The sequence below is a fragment of the Trichosurus vulpecula genome, chromosome 9 (assembly GCF_011100635.1).
Source record: "Trichosurus vulpecula isolate mTriVul1 chromosome 9, mTriVul1.pri, whole genome shotgun sequence".
In the NCBI taxonomy this organism is placed as follows: domain Eukaryota; kingdom Metazoa; phylum Chordata; class Mammalia; order Diprotodontia; family Phalangeridae; genus Trichosurus; species Trichosurus vulpecula.
In genome coordinates, this window is record NC_050581.1 from 8,136,128 (window position 1) to 8,149,285 (window position 13,158).

Below are 13,158 nucleotides of genomic sequence, written 5' to 3' on the forward strand. Positions count from 1 at the left end.
AGATTATTGTGTAATTAAGTGGCCCAGAAAGGTCTCACAAGAGGGATAGAACTTGACCTGGGCCTTGAAAGAGAAAAAGAACTTGGGTCAACAAAGAGGAAACAGGAAGACGTTCTTGAAGAGGGAAGTGTGAGCGAAGCAATGGATAGTCGGGAAAAGCATAGACTTTTTGAATAAATCAGCAGGAGCACTTAAGGGATGTAGGGAAATAGTGGGGCATAGGCTCGATAGGTAGGTGGAGGTGAGTTTAAAGAAGACCGCCTGGTTAGGGAGTGTGAACTTCATCCTGTAGTTGTGGGGTAAAGTATAAAATATTTGAACAGTTGAGATGCTTATGCAAAACAGTATTTCAGGATGTTCATTATGGTGATAATTGTTTAAGATGAATTAAAGGAGGAACAGTGTGGAGGCAGGAAGAATTATGTTGTTAGAATAATATGAAACTTTTTACAGCATTCTATTTGTTGCTTATCAAAATAAAAAAAAAATATCAGGAATTTATTCCTAGCAACAACTCTCAGAGTGTGTAGTGGAACCCAGAGCCATTCCATTCTATTGTTTTTAACATTTGACAGTATTAGACAATGTCATTTGAAGTTTATACGGTAACTGACTCACTGAAAGATTCTGAAGCTGGTGCTGAATCATAAAAAAAGCTTTAAATTATTTTCATGATTTTAGTGTCAAATCATATTTTAGTATATCTGGTTCTTTGAAAATTAGTGATCTTGTATATGACATATAAATTTCATTTAATTAAAAGACCCTAGTCACTTGATTAAATAATATGTTAAGCTTTACAGGCTATGTCTAAGATACCTTAATCAATATTGATTATAAATAGACATGATTTTACCACAGGCAAACTTTTAATACTAGTATTGTATTTCATACCTAAAAAAAGGAGAAGCGGAAGTAAAATCTTTCTGAGTAAAAAGTCGAATGAAGTCTCTAGTAATACTAATTAACAGCAAGAAGAAATAATTTTCATTATTTTTTTCCTCTTTTCATCTCAGGTACTGCCTATGTATACTGACTTCTCACATAAAAAAGACTAAACCAGAACTAGAAATTGTCCTACAGAAGGTCCATGAGCTTCAAGGTACCATAACAGTGTGTTGATGTCACCAAGAAAAAAACTAAAATGATTTTTTAAAGAACAGTAAATCATCATAGTGTACTGCATGCATATGAGAGGCATTGGGTAGCAAAGGGGGAGGGCAGAGGTAGTGCTGCATGTCACATGCAAACGGTCAGAAAAGTGTATGTTCAGATAGTGTTAGCTCTGCCAAAATTTGATATTACTTTACTGCTCACAATGCAGGCTGCACTTTCCTCCAGATCTGCCGTGCAGAGAATCCCGGCGTGACTGATATTTTTGTTGCTTTTCTGGATGTACTCGTATACATTTTGTTCTTCAGTGAGATTTCCTTTTAGGAGGATGGTTAGTGTAGTAGCATATCAGCCCAGAACCTAGTAGTAGACCCAACGTAGTTATTGTTGGCTTTTGCTCTGTTGACTTGTGTGTTTTTAAATAATTATAGGAAATGCTCCATCTTCTCCTGATGCTGTGAGTGCGGAGGAAGCCTTAAAATACTTACTACTTTTGGTGGATGTCAATGAATTGTATGACCATTCTTTAGGGACGTATGACTTTGACTTGGTGCTCATGGTAGCTGAGAAGTCACAGAAGGTATGAACAATATCAGTAATTTTTTGTTTTTATATCTTTTTATCCCTGTTACCTTGATAGCGGTAGTGTAACATTTATTCCAAAAAAATTGATAGAAATGACAAAATTCAAGAACTTTTTCAAAATAGATAAACCATCTTTAATGCTAAGTGAGCATATGCATGCTGCATGGCATTCTGGAGAAATGGAAAGGACTATTTCTTACTGTTCCCAAACGTTACTTGCATTAAATTATGGTTTCTGGTAAAGCTAACGTTAGTGCTTCCTGAAGTACTTTTTGCTTTTGTATGTGAGTCAAAGACCTTGAAGAGTAAAATTTACCCACATCTTTCAAACTTCTTCAATAGATATGCTCTACTTCTTTTTTCTCAAGTTAAGTACAAATGGCCTATTTATAGTAAGGGAGTGTGCTCTGCCAGGGAGCACCTGAATGAATTGCCCAGGAGCTCTGTGATGTGTAGTGGCATCCCAGAATCTAAGAGAATCAAATAATATACAAAAGGCTCTTTGCAGACCTTTAGGGGCTCTATTAATGTTAGCTATTTTATTGTTATCAGACTCTAAAATCAGTGTTCTTTCCACTAAACCATGCTGATTCCCCATCTTTTGTTTTGTGTAAGTCTTCCCTGGTGCCCTGTGGTTTTGGAGATTGGCATTCAGTAAATATTTGAGTAATAAGTCTGGAGACTTGTGTAATGTGCACTTTGGCATAAAAATTCAGCTTCTTTCATATATAACCTTTGAAAACAAAAGGAATATTGTGAGAGAAATATATTGCAATTATCTTTTAGGTGAGAACTTTGACAGTATTAGCTTACAGAATAAGGCATGAGAATGAGGTAGACGAGGTGAAATTTTAGTTAAATAGCAAAGTGTATTCTGCGTGAAAAGTAAAAATATTTTAGATTTTTGAAAAATTTAGCCTAAATTGACTTGTATTCTTTGATATTCAAGAGAAATGAATATAGCAATGTTATTTGGTTCTCTAGGATCCCAAAGAATATCTTCCATTTCTGAACACACTTAGAAAGATGGAAATCAATTATCAACGGTACACAATTGATAAGCACTTGAAACGGTATGAAAAAGCCATTGGCCATCTCAGCAAATGTGGTAAGTCTATGATAATATTTGTTATGTTTCTTTACTATTTGGTTTTTTAAAAGGTAACATTTATATGAAAGTCATATGGCATAGATCATAATTTCTCCTATCTAAAATCTATATTGTTTACTGTAACAGCACATCTTACTTTAACCAACTAAATATATTACTAAGAAATCTGTAATTCAGATTTTTAAAAATTGAATTATTTAAAATTAATTAGGGGACATTGGATACTTCAATTTTTTGACTATAAACTTAATCATCGTTAATAAAAATAATGAAATAAATGTACAAAGTACGAAACAAAGTCATACACAAAATCACCAAGATTATTATACTGTACATTCTTTCAAATAATTGAACAAAATTGCAATAGATGATAAACAAAAGTTAAATGCATTTTCTGTCTTCTTCCTAATTTTTCTTAAACTTTCTAGCTCTGTTGTCCTTTAAAAATATAATTGCAAAATCTTACCAGTTTATAGCCGAGGCCTGGTTACTAAAGGAAATCGTTTGTGAAGAGGACCTGCACCAGAATGGTGTCAGTGTCCAAGGAAATATTGCAAAGGTAGAATCAATAGGACTTAGCAACACATTGGATTTTCATTAAAAAATAAATTTTTACATAAACTTAATAACCATAAACAGACTATCAAATACACATGCAAAGCAAGGCATTAAAACGTTTAATTTGTAGTACAGAAACAAACAAGGTAACAGAAAACAAAGAAGACATGTTCATTCTGTCCCATCCAGTTCTGTCTGAAGTTTCACTGTCTTTGGCTTTCTTCCTTTGTATGTATTTGTATCCGTGTATGTATAAGTGTGTGTATATATATATATATATATATATATATATATATATATATATACACACTTGTGTATACAAACATACATGTGCACACGTGTGTATTCACTTCTGGTTTCACTCATTTTGCTTTGCAATCTTGTATATAGGTCTTTCCGATTTTCCTTGGGTTCATATTTCCTCCCCACCACCCCCCTTTTTTAAACAACTTTCATGATACTAACCCTAATTTATTCAACCATTTTCTGATTGTTACGCGTATTAGACTGCTTCCAGTTTTTTATTATTATAAATGATGTAGCTAATGGATATTTTTGTACAGCAATGACAACTTTTTTTTTTTACTGAGAGGTGGATTTTATGGCATTTTTAGAAGAATGTCCTAGTACAGAAATCAGAGGATCAAAAGATAGGATTAAGATTCTTATATTTTACCAGGTTGCTTTTTAAAATATTTGTATGAGTTTTATAATTTTTTTTCTCCTAGTGTTTTGATTTGCATTTCTTTGATTATTAGGAAATTTGAGCTTTGTTCCCCATGGTTATTAATGAATTTGGATTTCCTCCTTCATAAGTTGTCCATTCATGTCCTTTGACTCCATTGAAAGTTTATGATTAGTCTTAAAGAGATATTTCAATTAAAGTTCAGGTTCTTTGTATCAGATTTTCTTAACACAGGACAGTGCATCATCCTGTTCAGTTTGATTTTAGATGACTTCGTGAAATGTAAGTGATTAAAAACTTCAAATTTATTCATTCTTAAAGAGACTGAATTTCATTTAAAATGATATGTAAGAGCCACTAATAGAAGCTGTCATTTTTTTCATTCAATAGTTTCTTGTCAATTTTGAATATAAGTTTTTAGCAGAAAAACAGTATGAGAGCTAGCCTTAGACAATCTGAGCTAGCAGTGCCGCTGTACTAGTGGATAGTCTGAAACACCTTTAACAGACCTGAGCAAAATGATGGCTGAATTCTAGATCCTCTGGTTCAGGGGTTCTTAACCTGGGCCCAGAACTTGGACTTGGCTTTGTTTTTTAAACTATATTTCAATATAATTGTTTTCCTTTGTAATCGTACATATTATTTTACTTTACTCATTGAAAAGCATTATTTTGAGAAGGGTTTCAGCGTCTTTACCAGTCTGCCAAAAGGGGTTATCCATAACACACAAAAAAATTAAGATCCTCTGTTCTAAAACTTGGGGCATGACCCTGGGCTAATGAAAACCTTATTTAGTAGTTAGGATTAATGTAGTTTTTGTAAAAGTCCATAAAGATTCAAGGAAGACTTAATTTTACCTTACTCTTCTAATAAGCTGTAATATGTTGGAAACCCCCATGCAACCGAATTTGTTGATTTGTTATTGAAATATAATGCTGTATCCTTTGAGCTATCAGAGCCCACCCTACCCCCTAGGCGGCAGGCTTCAGAAATTTGCAAGTCTGTAGAAAATGAAATAGCTCCTGTTTTTGACAGGGGTTATCTCACTACCTCTCTTCATGGTTACTTCTTCCTTCAGTAGCTCAAGTCATCACACTGGCAGGAGTGAACAACCTTTTACATCAGGGTAGAGGCAGCAGTTCCAAGGAATACAGTAGTAGCAGCTCACAATGACCATGAAGAGATACCAGAAAATTTCACCTAGAGAAGCAGCTGCCACTTTAATTGTACCCTGAAATAACTGAATCTGAAGCTTTTGTAAAAGATTGAGGCGATTTGCTTGTGGGCTCACCTATGGGTCCATGTGTCATTTGTGATTAAACCTATCCTTTGTCATTGTTCAGTATTTCTTATTTATTCTAAACATGATCTTAAGGGAGAGGCCTCATTCTTTTCTTTACTGAGTTTGAGCCCAGTTCATCGAAAAGCCAATTTTATTTATTTTCATTAATTCATTCCGCAAACATTAATCGCAGGTATGATTAATGAGCACTTACAAGTTTTAATGGCCTTACATACACACACACACACACACACACGTATGTATACACACACACACATAATATACAAGTATATGATAATTGAAGTTCATGTTATCTACACACATATATGTGAAATCGACCTATATTCAGCATACTATCTTGAAATCTTATCGCAGGGGAGCCATTTATGAAGAGATTTTTTTTTTTTACGCCAATAAAATGAGTAAGTTAACAAAGTGGGAAATTTAGTTCAACAGAAGGAAGACTGGCCTGGTAAATATCTTTCCAGCAGACTGTCCTCGAAGGTAGGTAGCCAAGACCCTTTTATCTCTTAGGGTTGTTCTCAGTGGGATTACTCACTAATTGGGCAATTGAACTAGGTGATTTCTTACATCCCTTCTGATTCTAAATTCTATATTTTAATTCTATTTCCATAGGCCCTGAGTATTTTCCAGAATGTTTAAACTTGGTAAAGGACAAAAACTTATATAATGAAGCCCTGAAATTGTACCCATCAGAGTCTCAACAATACAAGGTATGTGATTTGTTGTCCTGAGACTTTGTTGAGTTTTGTGGTAGGATTATTTAGACTGGTATTACACCCAGTAACACTGTTCTTGACTTTGAGGTTTATCTTCAAGCTGTTTAGACATATTATCATGCTAAGTAAGTTATTGGTGAAAAAATGTCTGGCTGAGCCAGCCTGTAATTGGGGCTATTTTATCTGTAGTCTCATTTACCCTTAAATTCACTTTAGGATATCAGTAGCGTTTATGGGGAGCACCTGAAGCAAAAGAATCTTTTTGAACAAGCAGGACTGGTATTTGCACGCTCCGGCGCCTATGAGAAAGCCCTGGAAGCTTTTGTGAACAGTGGCAGCTGGCAGCAAGCCTTCTGTATGGCAGCTCAGTTGACCTATACTGAAGACCAGTTGTCTGGCCTGGGCAGAACTCTGTCAGGTAAGACTTGATGTTTGCTTCACCAGTCTTACGTAACCCTTTTCTTTTTGTTATTTCTTTGACACATTTGTACATTCTTAATTTCGTATACCACACTTGAAGGTAATTTACACAGCTGTCAGTTAAGATTGGGATGGTAGAATACCTAAATCCAACATGATTCCAGACAGGGCTAGTTTCTATATTTGGAGGTAAGAAGGTTGTAGATTATGTATGGAGTAATGGAGAAATGAAAGGCTCAGAGTAAATGGATTAAGAGCTGGGCTGTTAAGACACAAATGAAGCCAGAGAGCTTCAGGGAAACGTGATTTCCCGTAACGTAACTGCTTTGTCCACAACACTGATTGAGCAGCACTGCTCCAATCATACAGTAAACAGATTCCACTTGTATCCTGTGGTTCCTTGTCTGCCAAATTCATCCCTGTATATCAGCCTCATCTCTGTCCCTTCAGCCCTTTATTTTAGTCTTTCTACCCATCCACTTTTTATCATTCATCAGCTTTGCATCCTTTCACCTGCATGTACGTATATGTGAATTTATGTATTTCACTGGGTCTGTGGACAATTTAACAACTGCCAAGTGCAGTAACCCAGCATCTTGGCCTATAAAATCTTTACACACATGCCAGAATAATGAACTTCTCTCATAGACCTATTGGTAATTTTTAAAAAATGCACATTTTGAACATAACTAATATATGAATGAATTCTTGGTAGCATAGAATTGCAAGCCAATCAGAGGTCAACAAATGTAGAGTTCTAGGGCCAAACATCTTCGAGAGTTCTTCATTCTTTGCTACATCTTATTTTTGTCACATCTGGAGGAAGCTTCAGTTTTCCTTAGACTGTATGTAGAGAGATGACTTGCTGACACCTGGAGGCATGTAGCTCTAAGAGGAGACAGCCTTAAAATGTAGCAGGTAGTGGCCAGTAATCTTTTTCCCAAAGGGATAGAGACATTGTTGCGTTAAGGCTTCTTTGCGAAAGAAGTTAGAGACGACACTAACTTGCTTGTTTTAAGAGTGTACAACATTGTGATACGTCTTCCTTCTCCCACCTGCTGAAAATTCCTCTGTGTTCTACCTGGGATCTTCTTTTCCAGCAGTCCTGGGCATTATAAAATCTCATTCTGCTCCCAATTTTCTCATGTTGTTTTATTCAGCTAGAGCCATAAAGGCCATCCTGCCTGAGCCCCAGGTAACCAGAAGTATAAATATGCCCAGCTTCTCCTGGGATCCTGGAGTCAGCTTTTTCCTAGGTACAGGAAGTTTTTTTTTTTTTTCCCCACATCAAGCAAGAAGATAGAACTTTTACCATGTAGGGATTTAGGTAGGAAGATATTCCTGAGTTTTCCAGAAATGTTTTGCATGTCTAAGCTACTGAGTGATTGGGAGATATTTCCTGAAGACTATGTCTTCAGCCTTTTGAGCACTTTCTCATTCTTCGTGAGTGTTGGGCATCTTCTGCCCAGATTCTCTATCCTTTGTTCACTCCTCTTCTGTGTACCTTTAATTAGGCTCCAAAATTGATGCAGGTATTGTTTTTCATATTCCTTTCTGTGGCTTTTTCTGCTGTTGTTGGTAGACAGAAATAATCTTAATCTGAACTTATGCTGCAGATTAATGTCAGTCCAGATAAACTGCAAAATTTAACTTGGTTCTCTGTTTTGCCACTTAGCTCTTTTCCTGCTGAAACAATAGGTAAATACTGTGCTTCAAGGGGGGAAAACCATCCACATTCCTTGGGAAAGCTTAAAAGTGTTTATGTTTGCATAATACATACTTGGAGTGTAGCTCATATTCTGATCCATGGTACACTATCTAAAATCTTTTTTCTTCAGAAACTGTGTCGATCAGTTGAAACATAAAATTCATTCTATCTTTTTGTTCCTTTGATTCGATGTGTCTCCATGTTTAAATAGTCAGTAAATTAGGTTAACCTTAATCAAATTAGCTATGTTTAGAATTTGTGTTTTTCTCATTTCTCTTTGTATTCACTGTTTTTTAATACTGTACGGGATTGTCCTTAGTTTCATAAAACCTTGATAAAAACACCATTCTAAAGAGGCATTTATCCATGCGCTCTGGTAACTCTTAACTTAAAATGATTGAGGATTAAAATATCTCTTTTCCAACATTAATGCAGTATAAATTAATTATTATTATAAGTTTAATGGAGGGGTTTTTAATAGGTTTCTCTTGACAATTCATCTGTTAATGACATCTTTTTCTTACAGGAAAACTAGCAGAGCAGAGGAAACACAGTGATGCAGCCCTAGTTTTGGAGCAGTATGCTCAGGTAAAACCTCTTTTATTTCCTTCATGTTAACTTCCTTCACCAAAAAGGGAGAAAAACATCCAATCTGTACCAGTCCTAATCAACAGAATGAAAAATTAGTATGTCCTAATTTGTAAGTTAGTATACCTTTTTTTGGAGGGGATGTGTTGTAGCACTTCTCTTTAATATGCTAAATATGAAAAACTTGATATTTGGAAACCCAAAAATTTAATATAATTTCTCTATATTATTGAAAATGCTTTATTGTAGTTGTTAGAGCAAAGGCCTACTTTGAAAAATGCACTAATATCTTATTTGTTTGCTAAAGAGTTTTTTACTTCTTTAATAGTTGTGCTTTTAATAATCACTTATTGACTAGGAAATAAGGGAGAGTAAATTGTTATACAGGTGAGTTGTAAGAGTAAATTGTTATATAGGTAAATACTGCCCAAAATACATGATTTCATCACAAATCTCAAACTAATTCATTGGGGTGTCCCTCCCTACCTGCTTGTGTTGTCATTTCCTCTGTTATCTGTTGCCTCATGCAGTTTCATGTAACCCTGAATTTCCAAAAATGCACAGACCCCAGATCAGGAGGGAAAATTGAATATACGTAACAGTTTATAGGGATAATCTGAAATAATTGATATTAATGACGTTACCATATTTGAAGTTATTCAACTTTTATTTAGTGATTTACACCAAACATTAAAAGGCTAGTTATCACATATTTAAATAAGGTAATCATGTTCTTACGTGATCTCAGTTATTTTTTTATTCAATAAAGGTGACAAGAAAGGATGATTGAAACTTAAAAATCAGAAGATATTAGAAGCAATAAAGGGATGGTTGATTTAGAAACAATTAATATACTACTTTTGTAGATCTGTATGTTTAAAAAAAAAAGCCCAAAAGGCTTAGGGAAATTTTAAGCTTCAGTAGCTTTGAGATACTGTGTATATGAAATCTCAGGCTTCCAAATGAATAGATTGTCACTACCTTACTCTTATTGAAAAGAAAACCTTACGTGACCAGTCTCCTTTGCTGATGGACCAGAATAAATAAAACGCGAAAGGCTTTTTTGTTGTTTTCTTTTTTAAGATTAGGCCCTTTAGGGATATTTATCTCCATAAAACGTGTCATTATTTACAAATGATTTTATTATCCAACTAATAAGATGAGAGAGTAGAACCCAAAAAGGGGGCACAGTGGATAGAATGCTAGAAAGACCTGAGTTCAAATTTTGCCTCAGATACTTACTAGCTAGGTTACCCTTAGCAAGTTACTCAACCCTTTTGCCTCAGTTTCCTCATCTGTAAAATGGACTGGAGAAAGAAATGGCAAACCACTCCAGTATCTTTGCCAAGAAAATCCCAAATCAGATCATGAAGATTCAGATACAACTAAAACGGCTGAACAACAACAGAAGTTTCCTGATTTTCTCTTTTAATTAGGTCTGTTTTTGCTTTCACTTTGAGATCATGATTGCTACCTTTCCTTTTTTTACTTCAGCTGAAGCATAATAGATTCTGCTCCATCTCCTTATTTTAACTCTGTGTCTGTATCAAATGTCTCTTTAAAAAAAAATCATTGGATTCTGGTTTCTGATCCTTTCTCCTTTCCGTTTCCATTTTATAGGTGAGTTCATTCCATTCACATTTACAGTTTCCTTCCATTCTATTTTCTTCCTTTTATGCTTCTCTTTTTTTTTCCTGTCCCTTCTCAAGAGTTTGCTTTGCATCTGACACTGCTGCCTTTAATCCACCCTCCTTTTTATCACTTCCCCCCCCCCCCACACACACACACTCCTTTCTGTTATCTCCTTCCCTTCCTGTTTCCTTGTTGGATAAAATAGATTATATCCAACTGGGTGTGTATATATAGTCTTTCATCCAATTCCAGTGAGAGGAAGATTCAAACATTGCCTACAATCCCCTCATTTTCCCCTCTATTGTAAAAGCTCTTCTTCATTCTTTATTTTTCCCCATTCTACCTCTCCCTTCCTCCTTGTCCCAATGCATCCCTTTCTCACTCTTTCATTTTTTTTTAGATCATCCCAACCATAATTGAGTTACATTCATGTCCTCTACCTATGTAAACTCCTTCTAACTGCCTAATAATGATAAGATTCTTAGTACTTATATGTATCTTCCCATATAGGAATGTAAACAGTTTAACTTTATTAAGTCTCTTATGATTTCTCTTTCATGTTTACCTTTTTATGCTTCTCTTGAGTCTTGTGTTTTAATGTCAGATTTTCTATTCAGCTCTGGTCTTTTCATCAGGAATACTGGAAAGTCCTCTATTTAACTAAATACCCATTTTTTCCCCTGAATGATTATAGTCAGTTTTGCTGGGTAGGTGATTCTTGGTTGTAATCCTTTGGAGTTGCCCTTTGGAATATCATATTCTAAATCCTCTGCTCCTTTATCGTAGAAGCTGCTATATCTTGTATCATCTTGACTGGGACTGTATCATATTTCAGTAATTTCTTTCTAGCTGTTTGCAACATTTTCTCCTTAACCTGGGAGCTCTAGAATCTGGCTGTAATGTCCCTAGGAGTTTTCATTTTGGGATCTCGGTTCCAGGAAGTGACCGGTGGATTCTTTCAATTTCTATCTTACCCTCTGGATCTAAGATATTGGGGCAGTTTTCTTGATGATTTCTTGAAAAATTATGTCAAAGCTTTTTTTTTTTTTCTCTTGAGATCATGGATTTCAGGTAGTCCCTTAATTTTTAAATTATCTCTCCTTGATCTATTTTGTGGGCCAGTTGTTTTTCCAGTGAGATATTTCACACTTTCTTTTATTTTTTTTCGTTCTTTTGACTTTGTTTTGTTGTTTCTTGAAGTCTCGTGGAGTCATTAGCTTCCATTTGCCCAGTTCTAATTTTTAAGGAATTATTTTCTTCAGTAAACTTTTGCACCTCTTTTTCTGTTTGGCCAATTATCCTTTTTAAGAATTTCTTTTCTTCAGTGAATTTTTGTATCTTTTACTATTAGGCCAATTGCATTTTTTAAGGTGTTATTATCTTCATTATTTTTTTGTGCCTCTTTTACCAAGCTGTTAATTCTCTTTTCGTAATTTTCTTGTATCACTCTCATTTCTTTTCTCAATTTTTCCTCTACCACTCTTACCTTTTTCTTTAACTCTTTGAGGAATTCTTGTTGGGCTTATGTCCAATTAGTATCTTTTTTCCTTTGAGGCTTTGCTTATAGCTGTTTTCAAGTTATTATCTCCTTTTGAGTGTGTGTCTTAGTCTTCGCCTTTTGTTATCCAGTTCTTTGTTGTTTACTCATTTTTCCCAGACTATTTCTTGCCTTTTAGCTTTACGTTAAAGTTGGGCTATGTTCACCTGGGGGTGAGGGAGGCACTGTGCATCCCATGCTTCAGGCTTTTTGGTCCTGCTTCTTCAGAGCTAGTTCTGGGGATCTGCAAGTTTTTGGTGCTTACGTGGTGTTGTGATCCAGGGAGAGGGGTGATTACCTCTCCTGGCCTGTGCTCTGATTTATACCCAGGAAGGGCTCCTCTTACCCTGAAGCTCCTCTTGACCCTGGGACTGTCACCAGGTCCCCTGCTTTCCTGTTGCCACAAACACTAGTGCACCTCTCTGCTGTGGAACTGAGACCAGAGCCCCTGCTCCCTTGTAACTGACCACATGCATTCCTCCCTACCGTGGAACTGCAACCCACAACTGTTTACGGGCAAGAGAATTGCCAGTCAGCACCAGCTGCACCCAGTGTCAGCAAAGACTCCCCTCTAATCTCTTTCTGACCAGTTCTTTGATTTCCTCACTATCTCTAGGCACCACTGTCACTACTTCTTCCAAGGCCTACCACTGATGATGCTATGCTCTGGGCTGGCCCCTACCCCAGTGATACAGACCTCTTCTGCCAACCTCCTAAGTTGTCTCAGGGTAGAAAATGTCTCACTCTTACCTTTTATTGAGTCTACCACTCCAGAGTTTGATTTGAGGCACTATTTTAAAGTTGTTTGGAGGATTTTATGAGGCAAGAGTGCGGAAGGAGAACTTTCCAGCCACGAGGGATAGCCAGAGGCACACAGGGAAGATGAGTGTTGTAAGGAACGGCAAGGAGGACAGTTTGGCCGTATCCTAGAGTGCAGAAGGGAGTAACGTGTAACCTAGAAACGTAGGTTGGAGCCAGCATTTCGATGCCAAACAAAGGAGTTTATATTTGATCCTAGAACCAATAGGAAGGTTCCAGAATTTACTGAGTGGGACAGCAGACTTGCAGAAAGTCCTTTTGGCATCTGGGTGGAGAACAGATTAGAATGGGGATTAGGACACTACTGCAGCAATGTAGGTGAGAAGTCTTGAGGGTTTGAACTGGAATAATAGCAGTGTGAGTAGAGAAGAGGGAATAGA

The 13,158-nt window shown here is 36.1% G+C and overlaps 1 protein-coding gene across 1 annotated transcript in view; it reads left to right on the forward strand.

Annotated features, from left to right (window-relative positions):
- Positions 1-13,158, forward strand: part of ELP1 (elongator acetyltransferase complex subunit 1) — a 68,240-nt gene that overhangs the window by 41,416 nt on the left and 13,666 nt on the right. The window contains exons 24-29 of the mRNA XM_036738143.1: positions 1,017-1,102; positions 1,545-1,693; positions 2,683-2,806; positions 5,971-6,068; positions 6,291-6,492; positions 8,729-8,790. Coding sequence (XP_036594038.1) covers positions 1,017-1,102; positions 1,545-1,693; positions 2,683-2,806; positions 5,971-6,068; positions 6,291-6,492; positions 8,729-8,790 — 721 coding nt within the window. The remainder of the gene's footprint in view (positions 1-1,016; positions 1,103-1,544; positions 1,694-2,682; positions 2,807-5,970; positions 6,069-6,290; positions 6,493-8,728; positions 8,791-13,158) is intronic.